Here is a 21,635-nt window from a genome sequence, read left to right as displayed (position 1 = left end):
TTTCAATATTGGACTATTCCACCATTAAAATAGACCTATAGATTAGAAGGTTAAAGAGTGACAACCCAATTGAAAACGAGCCATTGCACTTCTTTATCTTCTAAACGCAGGCAGCTTCTTCGTGCACCTCCACAAATTTTTACCCTACACCGCTATATAAAGAGAATTCTGTTTTTGCCCTTTTTACTGTGTAATTCAAAAGTAAAAGATAACTTTTGTATCCTGAAATTTAAAATTTTTCGAATGATGTAATCTAAAAGTTAAAAGTAACTTTTAAATTATGTAATCTAAAAGCTATATTTTTTATAAAAAAAAATTGAATTATATAAAATTTATAATTCAAAAATAATTTTCAAAAGTTGAAGAGGATTAAAGTAGTTTCTGGATCACATAATATGGAATATGGAAGTTATTTGACTTTTGGATTATACAATTCAAAAGTCATTTTTGATTCTAAAAATATTGTTTTAAACAAAAATATAACTTCTAAATTACATAACCTAATTTTTAACTTTCGAAAATAAGTTCTGAATTATATAATCCAAAAAATATAAAGAAAATAAAAAGAATTTTATTATTTGAGGGTGCAGGGGGAAAATTCACAGAGACGCAGGAAGAAAGTGTCTTTTTCGAATCCAGAAACTTGGCCCATTAGTTGTTGTCTTGAATATACTTTTTATTTGTATTTTAAATTAATTTATAATTACAGTTGTCTAATACTTTTTTTAATTAATCTAGTATCATCATCTTTTAATTGTTAAAATTATTTTTAATTATTATTATAAATATTTCTGTTCATACGCATTTTTACCTAAAATTTTAAATTCTCGTTTTTATCAACAAAACATGGATGATCTAAATTTATTAATTTGCTTTAAATTTTGCCCTAATCAGAACTCATCAATCAAAAAGTATAACAAAATAGTTATGTGAATTTTTTTTTTTTGAATTATACTTTTAATACTCAATCTGTCTGATTGAACCTTACAGAGATTTAATCATGTAAATCTTTCTTATTTTCCATTTCAGCATCAATGCAGCTATCTTTTTGTTTACTAATCTACTAAATCAATAAGTAATTTGTTATCTGTAATGTAACTGAAGTTGATCAATTAGTTTAACATGATGTGTTGAGAGATTAAAATGGTGGCTCACCTAAAAGAACAACTTAGGATTTGAAACAATGTACATGTTTTATTTTTCAAACTAAAATGTTTTAAAATTTGAAATACAAGTGGACCAATGTACATACTATGAAAGAATCTTACAAATGAATTGCAAAATTCAGTTCAGCCATAACCAGAATGCTTCAAATGGATGCACAAAAGCTCTAGAGTGAGAAGCATTGTGATGATTTCATCTTTTTTGGAAGTTGAATACTTTGATTCCAAAGGCAAAGATGAGTGCAAACAAAAGTGAGAAACCAGCCACCACAATTGCAACCACTCCAAGAAAATCATGTTCAAACCCAAAATAACTCTTCACAAATTCTTCAACCCTTTGGCCATTCTCAAGCTTCTGCATGTCATCTCCATATTGGGATGCCACCAATCCATACAAGGTCCATGCAACAGGGCAAATCCAATAGTACCATTTCCACCATATTGGTATTCTCTGCATTATAGTTTTGTTCCTAGAATGAGTTTCATGTTATGTAAAAAATGCTACATGAGTTGTAAAATTTTATCACAATGCATAAATTATATCCATTTTTTTTTAAATTGTCATCATCCAAGCAATGTAATGTGTATAAGATTGTTTACTTTATATACCTATCAACTATCTTGATAAACATCAGAGTTAGAGGAAAAGTTGTAACATACCGATAAGGGAATGATGAAGCCTGAGAAAAGGCACCATACTGCATAGAATGAGGTGGACAATATACCAGCAATGTGTGGATTAGGAGTTATGGCCATGGTCATCATACCATAGAAAGTGTAGTATAAGAAACTGAAGTAGGTGTAATAGAGGTTCCAAAACACCTTTGATGCTGTCCATTCAAATCCCATCATGGCATATACTATCATACCATATATCAGAGCCTGAGCCAATATGTGAGGAAGCTCTATAATAACCTGCAATTGATCATATACAAGCCTTGAGTCCAACTACAAAGTTTCATGATGTGTACCACAAATTGTGTCAAGTCAGAAAGTATGATCTACTTTAGACTTAAAGTAATTTTACCTGGTACTTTAATTCAAAGTTAAGCATATAATTTACTTTCTATCATATTCTCAATAAAAACTTATCACATCAGTTATTATGAACTCATTTTGTGTATCGGAGTTAACTCCTTGCATATTTTTAATGTGTTCTTTGTAAACTTAACACACTTTTAATTTGTTTCTTATATGTGTGATGCTTTTTTAATTTAGTTTCTTTATGTAAAGACCAAACTAAGAATGTGTTACATGTATATGAACTAAATTAATGTTGAAAATCTGCGTGTGGGTCTAAGTTTTCATGTTTAGTAGATGAACTAAATTTAGATTTGAGGTGGTATCAATATCTTATATATAGGTTAGGCTTATGTCTCAGTGGTATTATGTCATCAATTAAGAATGTGTAAGCTATTGTGTTTAATTAAGACTCTTTATTATTTTGAGATAACTATTTGCCAACTGGTGTAGTAATAATACCTGTGAAATAGCATAAGGTAAAGCTGAATACATTCCTGCAGCTCTTTCTCTGTAGAAAACTGTTCTCTCAATTGCTACTATAGGCTGCACTGAGGCACCATTCACAACCCCAATGAAGGTAACAGCAGCATACATTGAACCCATTGCATCAAAAAGATCTTGCTCCTTTCTCCTGCAAATTTTTATTTCAAGAAAATTTTCTTTTGAAATTCATTTTCACTCTCTAGTTTTACATTTAGTAGGAATAGAACGAACCAATAAAAGTTAATTAGTTTTTGAAAGTACTACTATGCATTTGTTGTCATCAATTTAAAAGGGGTCTACAAAGAACAAAAGTTAACTAGTTTTGGATATTTCTCAAACTCGATTCAAAATCTATACTGAACACCCAAGTGAGATCTTTGAACCAATATTATATCAGAATTAAACTAATTAGTCATTGTGATGTGCTTTTCGTTTTCCAAATACCTTTTGAAGCCAACGTTCCAAAATATCACCCCAAACAATAAGCCCGAAGTTGTAGTAAATAGGAGTCTAACTGCAGTATATGATGTGTTCCGCCAATATGACAAATGTTGCTTCCATAGGCACGCTATGAGTTGTGCCATGAAACTCTGTGAATGCTGACTATGAAAGTATAGATCTCTTGAACCTTGACATGGTACACTAAGCTCCTGAATCAGTTGTTTGTTTCTCCTGATTAACAAATGGGAAGCATCAGAACCTATTCATGATCTTTCAGAACATTTTGCATTGACATCCTAAGCCGAGGAATATGTAACTTTTAAAAGGACAATTTGGTTGGAGAAAACGATTTTGTTTTTATTTCCTGTCTTCACAATCACTGACAAATGTGTCATCTTATTGTAAGGAGACAGTGAAAACAACAACAGCATGTTTCTTGTACAAAACCTTAGAATCAAAGAAGGTAAAATAAGATGACATTTTGCAATAATTTGTGAGAAAAAAAAAACCCTTATGTTTTCATCGGTATGGAACAATGGACTATGAAGCTTTGGCTCAAGACATCTAAAGAAACAAAATTATTGCTTATTTCCACCCAAATATTTGTTGTTCATATACTTGTTATCAGTGATAGTGGTGCAACTAAGGAGTCTAACCTGTGTAGCTCTGAATTTTTGTACACATCTGTGAAGTCAATATTAAGACTTGCTTCTTTTGCTGCTGATGTGACTTCCAACATCCAGGTTGCTGGATTATAACCATCTTTGATCTTAGGCACTCCTTGAACAGCCTATAGTAATCAATTTGTGAATATGTTAATGTTATTGAAGCAACTAGTATGTTCAATCTCATTTACACTAAAAGGTATACGACTCGTTCCTGAGTCTGTGTCCAATTTAAAAGACTTTTTTGTTGTCTCTGACATAATTTTGACACGACTCCAACACAATGTTAATAAGGATAATTGCATTGACTTTCTATAAGCTCATAAACTTATACTATAAGTATCTATTATGATTATAGAAATAAGAAACAAATCCTATATGATCACAGATATGCTAGATAATATGTCTTATTGAGAATGTTTTTATTAAATCTCCTATCATATCTTTATAATGTGAAATTTTTTAAAGTTTTGTCTTTAAAAGTTTAATTATTGAAATTATTGACATGGACTCACCTCAAAGTACTGGATCAGATGGGAAGAGTTGCTGCCAATTGGACCAGAATATATCTGCTCCCCTCCCAATTTCAGAAGTAACAGCTGCAAAGGTGGATAATAAAAAGTACTTAATTCTTATTTCATATATGTAACATGGTAAGAACCTTTGAAGAATCAAATCACACTTAGAATGCAATTGATCCAAACAGTAAGACTTCTTACCTCATCAAAGGCGTCAAATATATCAATACTTGGCTGGTGGATGGTGCAGACCACAGTTCGACCTGTGTCTACAGTGTTCCTCACAGTTCTCATCACAATTGCGGCTGCTCTAGCATCAAGGCCTGAGGTTGGCTCATCCATGAAAATTATTGATGGGTTGGCTACAAGTTCAACTGCAATTGTAAGCCTCTTGCGCTGTTCAGTTGACAATCCAGTCTGTCCTGGCAATCCAACAAGTGCTTCTCTTAATGAATTAAGTTCTACAAGTTCCATAACTTCCTCAATGAACATCTGCATAAGTGAAATAAAACCTTCTGTTGTTATTGTTGAACAATATTATGATATTTGAATCAGTTTTAAATCATCAAACTCATGCCTCTTTTGAAAAGAAAATTGTCTTAAAGCTACCTTTCTAGTTTCTTTGTCAACTTCTGGAGATAAACGAAGCCATGCTGAGTATAGCAAGGACTCAAAAACTGTAACATTGGGTGAATGGATATCAAGTTGTTCACAATATCCTGATATGCGAGCAAATGTTTCTTGCTTCTTTGGGTATCCAGATATTGTGATGCTTCCTTCGATGTATCCACTTGTTTTCCTTCCAGATAGAACATCAAGTAGAGTAGTCTTGCCAGCACCACTTACACCCATCAGAGCTGTTAGCACCCCTGGCCTAAAAGCACCATTAATACCTTTCAGAAGTTCTAGACGATTCTCACTGATTCCTTGACTTTTCATTTCCTATAAAAAGGTTCTGTTTTAGTCCTCATACAGCGTTGCCAGTACTGGTAAAGATACTATGTTCTATTACTATGCTTCTTAAGTTTTATCTGAAAAAGTTTTATCTTAAAAAGTTGAGTTCAATCCTTATACACCCTTATAGGAACTAAAACATAAGCTTTTTTATACATTTCTAAATGAGTGATACCTACAAGGACTAAATGAAAAGTTTAACCTCTTAGATGTAACTAATTATGTATAAAAAGAAAAGTCAATTGAAACATAAATTCAACAAAGGTACCTGTGGCATGTCTACAGAATATCTTATCTCGTCAAAAGCGAGGAATAGAGGTTGAAAAGGAAGAACCATGCCTCTCCTTCCACTGTCACTGGCTATGTTCTTTTTACCAAATTCTCCAGAGGATGGTGGACTTGCTTCTTTGTCCATCTTTGTATCTGTTTATAGTCATGTTATGTTATTTATGGCTTGAATTCCAAACTTCAAGTTACAAGCACAGAACAACTTATAGCTTAGAACTTAAGGACTCACCAGAAGAATTCTTTCTAGTTGGTAACTGAATGAACTCTTCAGCCATTGAAGCATTTCTCTCAAGCAACTTCTCTTGGGATAGCCCTGCTTGATCTTTTCTGAATGCTAAGCAACATATTCAATTATCAGAATGCATTTGTTATCAGAAAAGAAGTCCAACTAAAAATCACAGCTCAAAGATGGCACTTACGCCTGAGATATTGCAAAGCCAGGGTGAAGAGAAAGTTGAAGAGAAAAACATAACCAATCAAAGCTCCTATTCCAATCCAATACCAATACGCTTGTGGGAAAAATCCACGAGATTTCAGTATCAGTACTCCCAATGTTTCACTGGAATTAAGACTAACCTGAAAAATATCTCACCCAATTATCTTATATAAATATTATTTTCCTAAGCTCATTCTTCTTCATAGGACTTCTTCACCATTAAAAACAAAGGGTATTCATTACCTTTCTCCAACTATTCCCAAGAAACTCATTCACAGCTATAGCATTCTGTCCATACATCATTGGTGAGGACCAGTAACCCCACAGAAACCATTTGTGCACATCCTCTGATTCAAAAGATAAAAGTTTTATGATAAGAAACGTTAGTTAGATTAGCCAACTTTTAGGTTGCACTGCCACTTTCTCACCTCTGGAAATCACAAATCCTCCCAAAACTGTAACTGCAAGCAGTGCAAATGTGCCAGCAGTGTTTGCCACCACAATATCTCTTCCTAGTGCAGCCATCAACCGAAACAGTGCTGATGCCATCTGGTTAATGCAAAATACTACCAAGTACTGTTTTAGAAGCCTGCAATAAGATTTCTCATTACATTCCAAAAGTGAGTGAGTAATAGGATAGTAGAAGGGTGAGGACAAATGGTTTAGGCCTTAATTGTTCATTGTTTTCAAAAGCAATTTTCTATTTTCTAAAATTTATTTGTCCCTCGAGCACATGAAAATGTGTCTTCTAAGGACACATCTGTTTTCTAGAAGATTGTTTCTTGAGTACTTGAACAAAACTTTTGGAGAGAACAAAAAAACGGATGAGAAAATATCTTCCAACTATTCCTTTTTTGGTTTCCAAAACGCTTGTTTTAGGAAAAAATTTCAAGACTTGATTTGCTAAATAATTTCCAATCGTCTTCTTTTTCAAACAAAAATTTAATAAGAATCAGACAAGTCCTTAGTTTCTTCTTGCCTGAGAATATTTGGATCATAGCCAATGGCATAATAAGAGATACATTCCCAGATGGAAACCTCTACAAGGGTTAATGGTATTTTGAGGATCCATGGTGGAAGAGAATAAGCCCATGAAGGATAAAGGAGGTGGTCTCTTTGCTTGTAAAAGACAGGAAGTTTCATGATTGTCATATTCAGTTCTGATATTCCATTGAACATTGCAACAGTGACTGTGAAGAACAGAGCACCCATGTAAGCTTCTGCATCTTCCTTGGTATAGTGACTCATCTTGGTTCGGAGAAATAATGTTGTTGTCAAGATAGCTAAATAAGTAAGCTGAAAAGCCAGAACAAGGCATGCTTAAGGGCACATAAAACACAAATAAAAAAGAAGAAAAGAACACTGTATTTAACCTTTTATTCACGAACAAATAAATTGAACAGCATTTTTGGACTCCAAATATAGCTTGAAATCAGATTATGTAAATGATATCAGTGATTGAATGTTACTCACTTGTGTGGCTTTGAATATATAGACAAAGGAATTTCGCTTCATAAGCAAAAATTCTCTGCTAGCACAAGCCCTCAACAGCTCTTTCTTGTTAACACCATACTTCTTTGTGCTCAATGCATTTGGATGGCCCTTAGACTTGTCAAAAGGATTTTCCATTTCATCTCCAAGTTGCTTACCTATGTGAAATGACTGGAAGGCTTCAGCAAAATCCTTGACAGTGATAAAGCTATACGGTTCATCTTTATGTTCCCAATATTGCCATTGATCTTTTCTTGATGTCACCTATTGCACATGAAGAGAAAAAAATTTACTCTATCTTTATGAAAGCAAAAGAAATTTTTGAAAAGATTGAGTGAATCACACTCATACTTCTTGTAAGAAGTCAGCAACTCCTTTTCTTTCAGGACACTTGAAACCCATTGATTCAAAAAACTCGAGTACATTTTCTCTTGGTCCTTGGTACACAATTTGCCCATCTGTTAATAGTATTATATCATCAAATAGTTCATAAGTTTCTGGTGCTGGCTGTAATAAGCTCACAAGTGCAGTTCCATTCAAAATATGGATGGATTGCCGGATAGAGTTGACAATCTGAAAAGTTGTGGAACTGTCCAAACCAGTTGATATCTCATCCATGAACAACACCCTTATAGGTCCAACCATCATCTCCCCTAAGCATTATTCATCAAGCAATTTTATTCAATCAACATCATTTCATAAGTTTCATTTTGTCATTTTTTTTCTTGCCAAATAGAGTCTACCTGTTGTGAGTCTCTTTTTCTGCCCTCCTGAGATTCCCCTTATCATTTCATCTCCTACCATAATGTCAGCACACACTTCAAGTCCCAAAATCTGCAATATTCCATAAGAGAATATGTGAACCTTTTCTTGTTTCACTATTCTTTTATATCTGATGAGTCTGTACTTTTACCTTAAGAATGTAGTCAATGACCACACTGTTCTGCTGTCCTTCTAGTGCTGCTGCCTACAATGAACAACAAGTAATGAAACAATGAAGCTTCTTCAAAATTCAGTGTGCTCTCCATTTCAAACATAAAGATTCAAGGCTTTCTTTTCTATCTTATTTCTCACCTTCATATATGCATCAACATCAGGATCTGGTTCAATGTTTGCTTCCTTCTCTCTTCTAAGCAGATCAGTCAACATCTCTGTAAAGTAGTAAATTTCAAAATTCTGATTAAGAACACTACACTTTTTAGATATATTTAAAAGGTTTATGCATTCTTTTGTTCACAATTACCATAATTCTTTCCAATCCCTTGACATCTTGCTGAGAAAGCCAGTGTTTCTCTCACAGTCATTTCTCCAATGTGATTATCATGTTGACTTATGTAAGCTGATGTCCTTTGTGGCACAAACTCCTCAAGACCATGTCCATTGTATGTTACTCTCCCAGAATGCTGAGGTTTCATCTCAAATGATATTAATTAATATAATTCAGGAATTACTCAACTAAAACTAAGGTTACTTACTATATAATTAGAGAGATATAACAGTTCTTCTATCAAAAGTTTTAGTACTAAAATTGGTTTCCTTACTTTCAAATCTTTACCAAGTCTTCCAGCCAATGCCAACAGCAATGTAGTTTTTCCAGATCCTGGTGGTCCTAAAAGCAATGCCATTCTGCAAAAAGCTCATCATCAGAACCAGAAAATATCTAGCTGTTCATTTACATGACTTTTTTTTTCAGCAAGGTAAAAAAATTGCACAAAAACAAACAAAGGAGATTGTTTTGAATTCACCTTTTAGGCTTTATGATTCCACTAACATTCTGAAGGATGTGTAACGGTTTCTTTGGACTTTTAATTATGTGAAGAGAATTTAAGAACCCCTGAAGAAAAGAAAGACCGAAAAAATAAATAGATAAAAACCATTATATGAATAAAAGAACCATGTGTGAGATTTGAATTACCTCAAGCACATTCACAAAGAAGTTGAGTACTGTAGGCAATGCTCTGCTTCCAACATAAACTTGTGCTTCAACATTTATATGCTCAAATCGAACTTCAATTGTTGGAATTTCAAGCCCAACTCTGTGAGTTTAGTTTAACATTGCAAATATATCTCAATCAAATCTTCCTATTCATTACTTTAGGATTTGGATGCTTCACAAAGAAGTATGCTTCAGCTCCCAAGTTACACACAAACAATTTAGTTATTCTTTTGAGGTAACTTTCTCTAGAGTTTGAGAAATTTTTTTTTGATTTTAGCTTATGTTTCAATTTTAATACAAAATTTTCACCTTGATTCCAAAAATTTACATAAGAAACTATGAAAATGGAAAAATAAGCCTGCTTTTCTTATTGTTTTCTATAAAAAAATGTGAAAACAGAAAGACATATTATATTATATACATATTGAACGTGAGAGTATAAATTAGATAGTTGGTGAAACAAAGTTAACAAACAATAAATTTCACCAGTATGGACTCTGATCCATTGCTATAATACCTTAAGAAGTGAATTTCATACAATATTACTTTTGTAAGATGAAGTCTACGTCCACTTATATATTGTAAATTGATTTTTATTTCTGGTCGATATGATACTTTCTATAATAAAAAAAATATACGTGTAAAATGAATCTAAGTCGAAGTTTATTTCCTTAGTTAAAATGAGTTAATTCATTTTATTTTCTTTTCATGAACAACTTTTTAATTGAAAGAAATAAAAACAAACTGAAAACATTTTCATATGATCCAATTGGTAGTGTCAATCATGAATCCTGGAGAGACTCACCTGTCCATCCTTTCCCTGAGCTTCAGCAAGAACCTCTCATTATCTTCTTCTGCTATCTTCACAAGTCTATCTAGAAGGCTCTTTCTCTCTGATAACTCCAACTGCTTGGTGTCAAACTCTTCTGCTTTCCCTCCAACTTGGTTGACCACACTTCTCTTGGTGCATGCCCTTGCGAGGAGTCTCTCTATTGCCACACACTTGAGAGTTTCCTCATCTTCTTCTCGTTGAGAAGTTGAGAAAACCCCCATGCAATGGTTCCTCCACATGTCAAACCCTCTCACTCGTTGACCCTCTACTCTCTCTGTCTCACTACCCTCCATTGATCTCACACAAAAAAACACCAGTGATACAAAACTAAACCTTACACCATAACGTTGCTCCCACTTTTCAGGACACAAGATTGCCCTTTTCAACCTTATATGAATGACTTTTGAAGAATGAATCCATGTTTGTTGGAATTTATAGAGGGATCTAAAGATGGGTTGACACTTAATGATTGAATGGATAAAGGAAAAGAGAGATGAAAACAAAGCATGGCATCTGTAGCAGTTGCACTATAGCAGTAAAACTGCGTGACTGTCAAAGACTTTATCTGTCATTTTGTGTTTGGCAATAACACAAGTTGTTGGTGGACAAAGATACAAAATTGTAGTAGTAAACTATGGTTATATTTTTCCACACTCAAACTCAGTTTTCTCAAACTCTTTCAGCTTTAAGAAATGTGCATGATTATCTCCTGCAACGTCATCAGAATTTTGATAACTCTATATTGTTTCTTTTAATCACAGTTCAAATTATGGAAGTGAGAACTCAACTGATTCAACAATGATATGTTGTCTTATACTCTTGGATATACTTACACAGTGCCGATCAAAGATGTAATTGAATCAAATTGAATATTCATGCTTTCATTGATTTCAAACCAAATGCTAATTTCTAAACTAAATTAGTGGGCACTTTTTTGGATTAAAACTAGTTAATGAAAAACCTTTTTAAAGATTGAATACAAATACTCATGATAATTTTTTTCATTATTTATAATAAGAACGAATAATTAGGTTAACTCTATTTGTGAATAAAATTGAAAATAAAAATGGAAAAACTAAACGTATAAAGAAGTCTGACAAAAATATATATTTGTTAATATATATAAATTTGAATTATCGATCATTTATGTAATGTTTGTAACTAAACTTAGAGTACAAAAATGATAATAAATAACTTTTAATTTTCGAATAATCTATTTTAATAAATTATATAATATAGTAAATACTAATAGAGCCTTTTTATTTTATTGTTCTTAAATTAATAGATTACAAAAATTATTAAAAAGTAAATGATATTCGATTTTTAAAGATAAATTAATATAATTATCTATTCTATTCTATACTATTATATTTAGGTGTAATTTTACTTTTTAAGTGACTTTTTTTAATTTAATTATTTTTTTCATTTGACCGTTTTCTTTTCTAAAATTATTCATTTATTAAAACTAAAATGAATATTTATAATAACAAAATTATCTAAAATAAATAAATATTACCTACGATAAAATTATAAAACTTATTTAAATTTATTATTATAATTATAATAATAATTTTATTATTTTTTATTTAAAAAGTATTTATAATAAAACTACAAAACTCTATAATATTTTTGTAAAAAGTAAAAGTACGTCATTATTTTGAGAACAATCGGAATAAAACATTTTATAAATAAATACAAAAATAAAAACTAAATATAACTATTTAGATTTCAAAAGACTAAACATTTTATAATTTTTATATAGTTGATATGAATTTATTAAAAATATTTTGAATTTTAGAACAAAATGGAAATGTATTGTCAATAAATAACTTAGGACTTTGTTTATCATGAAATATTGTTAAGTGGTGACTCAGATCGAAGCACACAACCAAGACAAGTTTGAGGATATCTCTTGAAAATTAAAGTTCATGTTTTGTTAAATAAATTCTCTCTTTGTTTTTAAGAAAACTTTTGATATCCTTAAATTGTTAATTTAAAATTTTTATGTTTTCTGGGGTCTCCTTTCATTTTTTTCTATTATTTTTATTCATGGAAGTGGGAACATATGAATATTAAAATTTAAAAACAATTGGTTAAACTTCTTAAACTTGTAGTCATCTCCAATATATATACTCATAATTTTGTTTTTTAGTGTCTCAAGCCACCTCAACTTGTTATCTCCTCACTAATAGTTTTCAACCTTTTTTTATCAAAATTTTTCAAACCTTCCAACAAGGAATAGAGTAGGAGATATATTGATCAATTTGTTGAATAAATTTTGTTTTGATATGGCTATCAATAGTATTTTCTTGTGTTGAATTTCCAACATAAAACCATGTTTTAGAATAATGTGAAAGAATTTATTCATGTTGGTGTTTTAATAATATGAATTAAAAGTCTCTTGTAGAATATAAACAATAAAGTTAACGACAGAAAGAATACAAACATTAAAGTCCTATTTCAAGAGTGATTTTATGATATATTATTTTAACAACTGATACTTCAAAAGTGGTAAATATTACACTATTTAATTTAATTAATTTAAATTAAAAAAATGTCTATTTTTAATTATCCTAGTTATCATGAGTATTTTAAGAATAATACCATTAAATATGGTTATTCATATTTAAATCTATTATGCATAACTTATTTTTCTTATATTTAAATTCAACTATATTAAATTAAATGAAAAGATTGGGGCAAAAGGTATTGGGTGTACCGATTCCCACTTCCTTTTCAACAAAACCAACATAAAAAGTCAGGTTAATTAAATATATAAAAGAAGTTATTAAGACGAGAATATTATTTTAAAGTACAACTTCGAAAGTGATATGTCATAAAAATTAAAATTAAATGCTTTCATGTCAATATTCATGACATATGATACAATAATTGTTCTTTATAAGCAATATACTAAATTACAAGATGATGACAAAATTAACAACAACTCATTATATAAGATCATGTAATACTATTGATTTAGGGCAAATTCTAGAGGAAAAGATGATCTAGGATTTTGACAAATGTACATAAATACCTTTTCTTTCACAAGCTAAAATGTTCTTAAAAATTGGGTATGATTGTATGATTTAGAGTGAGAAGCATTGTGATGATTTCATCTTTTTTGGAAGTTGAATACTTTGATTCCAAAGGCAAAGATGAGTGCAAACAAAAGGGAGAAACCAGCCACCACAATTGCAACCACTCCAAGAAAATCATGTTCAAACCCAAAATAACTCTTCACAAATTCTTCAACCCTTTGGCCATTCTCAAGCTTGTGCATGTCATTTCCATATTGGGAAGCCACCAATCCATTCAAGGTCCATGCAACAGGGCAAATCCAATAGTACCACTTCCACCATATTGGTATTCTCTGTAATTGTGTTCATTTTCAAAGTTAGTTGCAAATGAAAAAAATAAATAAGAAAAATGTTCACCATTGACTCATTTCTCTTCATGCAGAATCTCTTACTGGTTGAAACTGATCAGAAATCACAAAAGGTGTGGATTTCACATGTTTTTAAGTGACTCTACGCAATTTTGTAGTGGTATTGGATCTTGGATCTATCAAGGAGAGGTTCACTGGGAAAACACAACACCAATAATATCTGAACCTAACCATACAAGGGATTGAAACTATTTTTTACTTAAAAACCTTAAGATAATAAATTAATGGGTCTTCACATGTTTTACTTTCTCTTTTCTATTCATGGACTCACTCTTAGAATTCTAACATTGGATTGTGTATACCAGTAGAATTGCATGTTAATATGCTTCAAATTCTTACTTTAAATTCACAACTTCTATGCGGACAGGGTGTTTGATAAAAGAAAGCAAACCCAAGTAATCATTAGGATGTGGCATTTTGTTTGAGTGAGCAGTGACATGTAAGAAAAAAAATTGTAAACATGGTTGTGTGACTCACAGATAAGGGAATGATGAAGCCTGAGAAAAGACTCCATATTGCAAAGAATGAACTGGACAATATGGCAGCAACATGTGGATTGGGGGTGATGGCCATGGTCATCATACCATATAAGGTGTAGTATAAGAAAGTGAAGAACATGAAGAAAAGAAACCACAAGAACTTTGATGTGGTCCAATCGAATCCCATCATGGCATATACTATAATCCCATACATCAGGGTCTGAACCAAGATGTGGGGAAGTTCAATAATAACCTGCAAGTACAAAACAATTGTTAGAGTTCAACTTTTACTGTTCAATGATCAATCAATTGTTGTGGCTTTGGAGTTTGGAGTATGACAGATATGTATACATAAAAGAAAAGTAGTTTAGAATAGAAGATCAAAGATAATTTATAAACACTCATTTTACTAAATTCAAACTTTTTATCAAGTTAGTACTTTACCTGTGCAATTGCATATGGCAAAGCTGAATACATTCCAGCAGCTCTCTCTCTGTAAAAAACTGTTCTCTCTACAGCTATTATAGGCTGCACTGTGGCAGCATTTTGTACTCCAATGAAGGTAACTGCAGCATACATTGAGCCCATAGCATTGAAAAGATCTTGCTCTTTTCTCCTGTGATTTTCATTATCATGCCGTTATTAACCATCTAGGTGATATTATTTGTTTTGAATTTCATTTTCGCATCACTTTGTTTATTTTATCTCATACCTTTTCAGGCCAATGTCCCAAAATATGATCCCAAATAACAATGCTATTAGTATTGTGAATAGGAGTCTAACTGCTGTATATGATGTATTCCTCCAGTATGATAAATGTTGTTTCCATAGACAAGCTTTACATTGTGCCACCAAAGTCTGTGAATACTGACTATCAAAATGAAGATCCTTTGAACCTTGAGGTGGTATACTAAGCTCTTGGATCAATTCTTTGTTTCTCCTATACAATTGGAAGCATCAGTGAGTGATTGATCAAAATCTTGAAAAACAACTACATTAAAATCATCAACAATTGAATCCATTTGCTTTGAGAACAGATCTGTGTTCACTTTCTAACCAAAGATTTGGAAAGAGGAACCACAATAAAAAAAGTGACAGTAAGGTATATAAAATTGACAAGAGAAGATTAAAACAGATAGTGAGAGTTAGAAACACAAAAAGGAAAAGTGAAAAGAAACCAAACAACTACTGATTACAGTATGAGTTAGAAGTTTAACCGATATAGTTCTGAGTTTCTGTACACATTGGTGAAGTTGACCTTAAGAGTTGCTTCTGTTCCTGCTGATGTAACTTCCAACATCCAGGTTGCAGGGTTATAACCATCCTTGATCTTAGGAACTCCTTCAATAGCCTATATCAATCATGAACTACAGTAAATATGCCAGATTTACAACGCTACAGAAGCAACTTATCTCTATATGTGTGTTGAATCTCATTTACACCAAAGATTCACCTCAAAGTACTGAATCAGATGGGAACAGTGGCTGCCTAATGGACCAGCATATATTTGCTCCCCTCCCAATTTCAAAAGTAGCAGCTGAAAAAGTGAAGATGGCAATACTTTATTCTTTGAAACATAGTTTCCAAAAGGGTGGCTTACACAACTTTATCTCAATGTGAAGACTAGTTAGTACTTACCTCATCAAATGCATCGAATATATCAATACTTGGCTGGTGGATGGTGCAAACCACAGTTCGTCCTGTGTTCACAGTGTTCCTCACAGTTCTCATTACAATTGCAGCTGCTCTAGCATCAAGGCCTGAGGTTGGCTCATCCATGAAAATTATTGATGGGTTGGCTACAAGTTCAACTGCAATTGTAAGCCTCTTGCGCTGCTCAGTTGAAAGACCAGTCTCTCCTGGCAAGCCAACAAGTGCTCCTCTTATTGAGTTAAGCTCAACTAGCTCCATGACTTCCTCCAAGAACATCTACAGCTCATTGAATTGAGTTCAAGTTTACAAGATGTTATGTCCTCATGCATGATGTGATGACAACAAGTATTCCAAACCATTGCAAGTAATAAGATACGGTGAAGAGAGAAGGTCAATATTGAGGAAACTTCTTCACAAAAGCTTCTAAAAGAGAAAATTAAGAAGAAAAACTAAGTTTAGTTTCTCCATATGTTAAAACTAGCTTATAACTTCTACAAATCAGTTTATACACGAATTGATTTATAGAAGTTATAAGCTAATTTTAGCATTCTGAAACTAATTTTAGTCTATGGAGAAGTTGATTTCATTTTTCTTTCTTCTTTTCTCTATACTTAGAAGTTTTCAAGTTTTCCTGAGAGAACCTGATCATTCTTTCAGGTCTTAAGTAATGAGTTTCATGTTTCAATTTAGATAGAAGAAAGTTGTACCTTTCTAGTTGCGCCATCAACTTCACCAGGTAAACGAAGCCAGGCCGAATATAGCAAAGATTCATAAACTGTAACATTAGGTGAGTGGATATCAAATTGTTCACAGTATCCTGAGATGCGTGCAAACGTTTCTTGCCTCTTTATGTATCCAGATATTGTGATGCTCCCTTCAATATATCCACCAGTTTTCCTTCCAGCAAGAACATCCATCAAAGTAGTCTTACCAGCACCACTTACACCCATCAGAGCTGTTAGTACTCCTGGCCTAAAGACACCACTAACACCCTTCAAAAGTTCTAGACGTTCCTCAAAAACTCCTCGCTGTTTCATTTCCTACAATCAATATAACAGTCAAAATGTACAACATTTCTAATTATTTTCCACAAAGATCAGACTAAGTTCAGTGCTATAGCAAGTTCCTTGTCCACTTGGAGCAAAAAAATAATCAAAGTATGCTCAAAAATATATTTTAAATAGAAACAATACCATATAAATGGGAAGATTACACTTAAAAACAAAGTACCTGTGGCATGTCTATAGAATATTTGATCTCATCAAAAGTGAGGGATAAAGGTTGAAAAGGAAGAACCATACCCCTCCTTCCACTTCTGTTGGCTTTGTCATCACTTACTCTTCCAGAAAATGACCTGGATGACATACTTCTTTCATCTAACGTCTTTATTTCTGACTTGTCATCACATTCAATATGTTATGACCTCATTACCAAAGCACAAGCTGAAAATGCAGAAACTGTAACTTGTGCTCAAGGACTCACCAGAGGAGCTCTTTCCATTTGTTAATTGAATTAACTCTTCAGTTGTTGAGGCATTTCTCTCCAGCAATGTCTCTTGGGATAGCCCTGCTTGATCCTTTGCAAATGCTGCAGAAGAAACATATTCAACGAGAACAAATTAAGTCTGTGGTTATATAAAAGCATCCAAGTAAATTTCTCAGTTAAAAGATGTATGAATATATATTACTTACGACTAAGATATTGCAAAGCCAAGGTGAACAGAAAATTAAACAGAAATACATAACCAAGTAATGCTCCTACTCCAATCCAATACCAATAAGCTTCTGGGAAAAGGCCACGAGTTTTCAGTATCAAAACTCCTAACGATTCGTTGGAATTAGGAGTAACCTACAGCATCAACAAATCATCTCATAAATACATATCTAACTTTCCAAGGCTCAGTGTTTCTCATGAAATATGCTAACCATTGCAAACAAATATGTTACCTTTCTCCAACTATGACCAAGAAATTCATTCACAGCTATGGCATTCTGTCCATACATCAGAGGTGAGGACCAGTAACCCCACACAAACCATTTGTGCACATCCTCTGCCACAAAGAACAAACTTATCATAAAAAGGTTTCATTACAAAAACCAAATTTCAAGTTACAATTTTCTTACCTCTCGAAATCACAAATCCTCCCAAAACCAGAACTACAAGTAATGCAAATCCTCCAGCGGTGTTTGCAACTATAACATCCCTTCCCAATGCAGCCATCAACCGAAACAGTGAAGATGCCATCAGATTAATGCACAGAAGTATCAAGTACTGCTTCAAAAGCCTGCCAGTAGAACTTCTCATTAGATTCCAAAATGAATAACCAGAAGCTTAATTGATGATGTTGTGGCTTCTTGCCTTAAAAAATTTGGATCAAAGCCAATGGCATAGTAAGAGATTCCTTCCCAAATAGCTACTTCTATAAGGGTTATTGGTATTTTGAGAATCCATGGTGGAATAGAATAAGCCCATGCAGGATAGAAAAGAAGGTCCCTTTGCTTGTAAAAGACAGGAAGTTTCATAATGGCCATATTTAGCTCTGATATTCCATTGAACATCGCTACCACGACTGCGAAAAAAAGAGCACCCATGTAAGTTCCTCCATCCTCCACGGTCTCGTGATGCATCTTAGTTCGTAGAAATAATGTTGTTGTCATGACAGCTAAATAGACGAGCTGAAAACAAGGATTAAGACATGCATAAGGTTCCAAAAGGAAAAGAAAAGAAGAAAAGGATACATAAAAGTTGAAGCAGTCTATTTTGTGATTGAATTTAGTTTCAAATCAGATAATATGAAAGAAATTAGTGCTTGAATGTTTCTCACTTGTGTGACTTTGAATATGTAGACAAACGAATTTCTCTTCATAAGCATAAACTCTCTGCTAGCACAAGCCCTCAGCAGCTCCTTCTTGTTAACACCATACTTCTTTGTGGTCAATGCATTTGGATGGCATTTAGACTTATCAAATGGAGTGGCTAGCTCCTCTCCTAGTTTTTGACCTATGTGAAATAATTGGAATGCTTCTGCGAAATCCTTGACAGTGACAAAGCTGTGAGGTTCATCTGTACGTGCCCAATATTGCCACTGATCCTTTTTTGATGTAACCTGTTGCACCCCCACAAGAACAAAATTAACCTTCAATCCATAAAATACGAACAAAAAAATCTTTAAAACCAACACCAAGTGAATCACACTCATACTTCTTGTAGGAAGTCAGCTACTCCTTTTCTTTCAGGACACTTGAAACCCATAGATTCAAAAAACTCAAGTACATTTTCTCTTGGTCCTTGGTACACAATTTGCCCATCTGTTAATAGTATTATATCATCAAATAGTTCATAAGTTTCTGGTGCTGGCTGTAATAAGCTCACAAGTGCAGTTCCATTCAAAATATGGATGGATTGCCGGATCGAGTTGACAATCTGAAAAGTTGTGGAACTGTCCAAACCAGTTGATATCGCATCCATGAACAACACCTTTACAGGTCCAACCAGCATCTCCCCTTCATTATTACGCAGAAACTTTTAGTAATCAAACTCTTTATAGGTTCCCAATTCTTGTTTTATTTTTCATGCTGTTATTGATAAACATATACTACCTGTTGTGACTCTCTTTTTCTGCCCTCCTGATATACCTCTTATCATTCCATCTCCTACCATAATGTCAGCACACACTTCAAGTCCCAAAATCTACATCATTTAAAAAGGGAAAACATGAAAAATATTATGCTGTTTCTTCAGAAACCATCAATATTTTCTTTATTTGATGAATCTGAACTCTTTTACCTTAAGAATGTAATCAGTGACTACCTTTGTTCTCTGACTTCCTAATGCTGCGGCCTACACAATATGATCCTATGTGTTCAGAATTTCAAACAAAGTTCTTTGTCAAACTTTTTTTTTCTCACCTTCATATAGGCATCAATATCAGGATCTGGTTTAATCTTTGCTTGTTTCTCTCTTCTTAGTAGCTCAGCCAACATCTCTGCAAACGAAGTTAAATTCAAAACTCTGATTTAGAGAATTTAAGATTGTTAAGATTCGGTTAAAAGGTATTCTGCATTGCTTTTTTAAACTATGATTTTATTCCTGAAAATGAAGCAACAAACCATAATTCTGTCCAACTCCTTGACATCTAGCTGAGAAAGCCAGTGTTTCTCTCACAGTCATTTCTCCAATGTGGTTATCATGTTGACTTATATAAGCTGATGTCCTTTGTGGCACAAACTCTTCAAGCCCATGTCCGTTGTATGTGACTCTCCCATAATGCTGAGGTTCCATCACCAATTATGTCAGTTACTCAAATGCAAGGTATAGTTATAATAATTGGTGAATTATATGAATTATTCTCTCATAATTATCATGATTAAAGTTGGTTTTCTTACTTTCAAATCTTTACCAAGTTTTCCAGCCAATGCCAACAGCAATGTGGTCTTTCCAGAACCTGGTGGTCCCAAAAGCAATGTCATTCTGCAAAAGACTCATCATCAAAACACTAAAACTTTTGGTTGAAAGGTGCTATTTGAGTAAAATCACTACATAATTATACAATGAAAAAAACAATGAGTGATGATGAGTTCACCTTCGAGGCTTTATGATTCCACTGATATTCTGAAGTATATGTAACCGTTTCTTTGGACTTGGAATTATGTGAAGACAATGTAAGAATCCCTTGGCAAAAGGAAGAGGTGATTTCATGTTTAAACGACCTGAGATAAAACCAAAAACACTACAGAAACAGCATGTGCTATATCGAAATACCTCGATTACATTAACGAAGAAGTTCAGCATTGAAGGTAAGGATCGTCCTCCAACATAAACCTGTGCTTCCACATTAACATGCTCAAATCTAACTTCTATTGTTGGAATATCAAGCCCAGCTCTGCATATTCAGTCCAACAGATCAGTCACAAACTCACAATCACAAGCATCTCAAATCTCAACCATCATATAGTCTCAAATCCACCAAGAACTAAGGCTTTAAATTGTAGTTACTGACACAGTTTTGTGGCAATCCTTGGTACTATAGGAAAGTTACATACAAATATTGCGACCCTTTTGAGATATATTTTCAAAAAGAAACTATGCTTCAATAGGCCATGTTTTCAGCTTTTGTTTGAATGCATGCTGCAAAAAAACTGGTGCTTTGATTCACAAAAACAAGACTCTAACCTGTCCATTCTCTCCCTGAGTTTCAGCAAGAACCTTTCATTGTCCTCTTCTGCTATCTTGACGAGCCTCTCCACAATAATCTTCCTCTCTGTGAGGCCTAGTTGCTTGATGTCAACCTCTCTCCCTTTGCCATCTTCACTGTTAAGAATACTTCTCTGAATGCGAAGATACGTGGGAAGTCTCTCTATTGCTGCCCATTTGAGAGCTTCCTCATCATCTTCACGTTCAGAAGTTGAGAAAACATCCATGCTGTTGTTCCTCCATATCTTAGAACCACTGCCTCTTCCACTGTCAACTGTGGATATGCCACTGCCCTCCATTGATCTCAGACAAACCAGAACTTAGCTTTCAGAAATACCAAACCTTCACCATCTTCTTGCTCTTCAATCTCATGTCACAGGATCATTCTTGTTCCCTCTCAACAATGTATTTTGTCTTAGTATTCTGAAAATGTCTTTTTTCAGGAGCACTTCACAACCTATTTTAAGGGATATTTTATTGAAAAAAGTTAACTTATTTTTATTTGTAAAAATATTTATAAGAAAAGAATAATATTAAAAGGGAAACTAATAGATGTAAAGTGGGTGCAAAAATTTTGTTGTTGAGTGTAATAGTAAAAGTGTGCTGAACTCTTTATGCTGGAATATCACTTT

General features: G+C 33.2%; 2 protein-coding genes across 3 annotated transcripts; both read right to left on the bottom strand.

Moving 5' to 3' along the window:
• Positions 1 to 1,204: 1,204 nt before the first annotated feature.
• Positions 1,205 to 10,629, bottom strand: LOC124827906 (pleiotropic drug resistance protein 1-like). Its single transcript, XM_047301082.2, has 24 exons — positions 10,204 to 10,629; positions 9,378 to 9,498; positions 9,208 to 9,296; positions 9,004 to 9,088; positions 8,706 to 8,865; positions 8,537 to 8,613; positions 8,376 to 8,429; positions 8,206 to 8,296; positions 7,814 to 8,115; positions 7,445 to 7,726; positions 6,951 to 7,267; positions 6,400 to 6,560; positions 6,215 to 6,318; positions 5,955 to 6,111; positions 5,765 to 5,869; positions 5,516 to 5,670; positions 4,903 to 5,235; positions 4,495 to 4,785; positions 4,291 to 4,374; positions 3,767 to 3,900; positions 3,114 to 3,341; positions 2,646 to 2,817; positions 1,824 to 2,078; positions 1,205 to 1,614 (listed from the first exon to the last, which is right to left on the bottom strand). The coding sequence occupies exons 1-24, from the start codon at positions 10,521 to 10,523 to the stop codon at positions 1,357 to 1,359; spliced, it is 4,335 nt and encodes a 1,444-aa protein (XP_047157038.1). The 5' UTR covers positions 10,524 to 10,629; the 3' UTR covers positions 1,205 to 1,356.
• A 2,428-nt stretch (positions 10,630 to 13,057) lies between these two features.
• Positions 13,058 to 21,428, bottom strand: LOC124827907 (pleiotropic drug resistance protein 1-like). 2 transcript variants are annotated; one of them, XM_047301083.2, is made up of 24 exons: positions 20,983 to 21,428; positions 20,572 to 20,692; positions 20,393 to 20,481; positions 20,196 to 20,280; positions 19,920 to 20,079; positions 19,719 to 19,795; positions 19,597 to 19,650; positions 19,410 to 19,500; positions 19,012 to 19,313; positions 18,635 to 18,916; positions 18,169 to 18,485; positions 17,934 to 18,094; positions 17,757 to 17,860; positions 17,502 to 17,658; positions 17,293 to 17,397; positions 17,041 to 17,201; positions 16,518 to 16,850; positions 15,796 to 16,086; positions 15,611 to 15,694; positions 15,375 to 15,508; positions 14,870 to 15,097; positions 14,602 to 14,773; positions 14,156 to 14,410; positions 13,058 to 13,603 (listed from the first exon to the last, which is right to left on the bottom strand). In XM_047301083.2, exons 1-24 carry the CDS (start codon positions 21,300 to 21,302, stop codon positions 13,346 to 13,348), a joined length of 4,341 nt encoding a protein of 1,446 aa, XP_047157039.2. In that variant the 5' UTR covers positions 21,303 to 21,428; the 3' UTR covers positions 13,058 to 13,345. The 2 variants fall into 2 exon arrangements, with proteins under 2 accessions (XP_047157039.2, XP_087956664.1); XM_088100538.1 differs by having other exon boundaries at positions 20,393 to 20,692.
• Between the last annotated feature and the right edge of the window lie 207 nt (positions 21,429 to 21,635).

The sequence above is a fragment of the Vigna umbellata genome, chromosome 1, assembly GCF_029865625.1.
Source record: "Vigna umbellata cultivar VRB3 chromosome 1, Vumbellata_1.0, whole genome shotgun sequence".
Classification (NCBI taxonomy): Eukaryota; Viridiplantae; Streptophyta; class Magnoliopsida; order Fabales; family Fabaceae; genus Vigna; species Vigna umbellata.
This window is presented reverse-complemented; position numbering and strand designations above follow the sequence as displayed.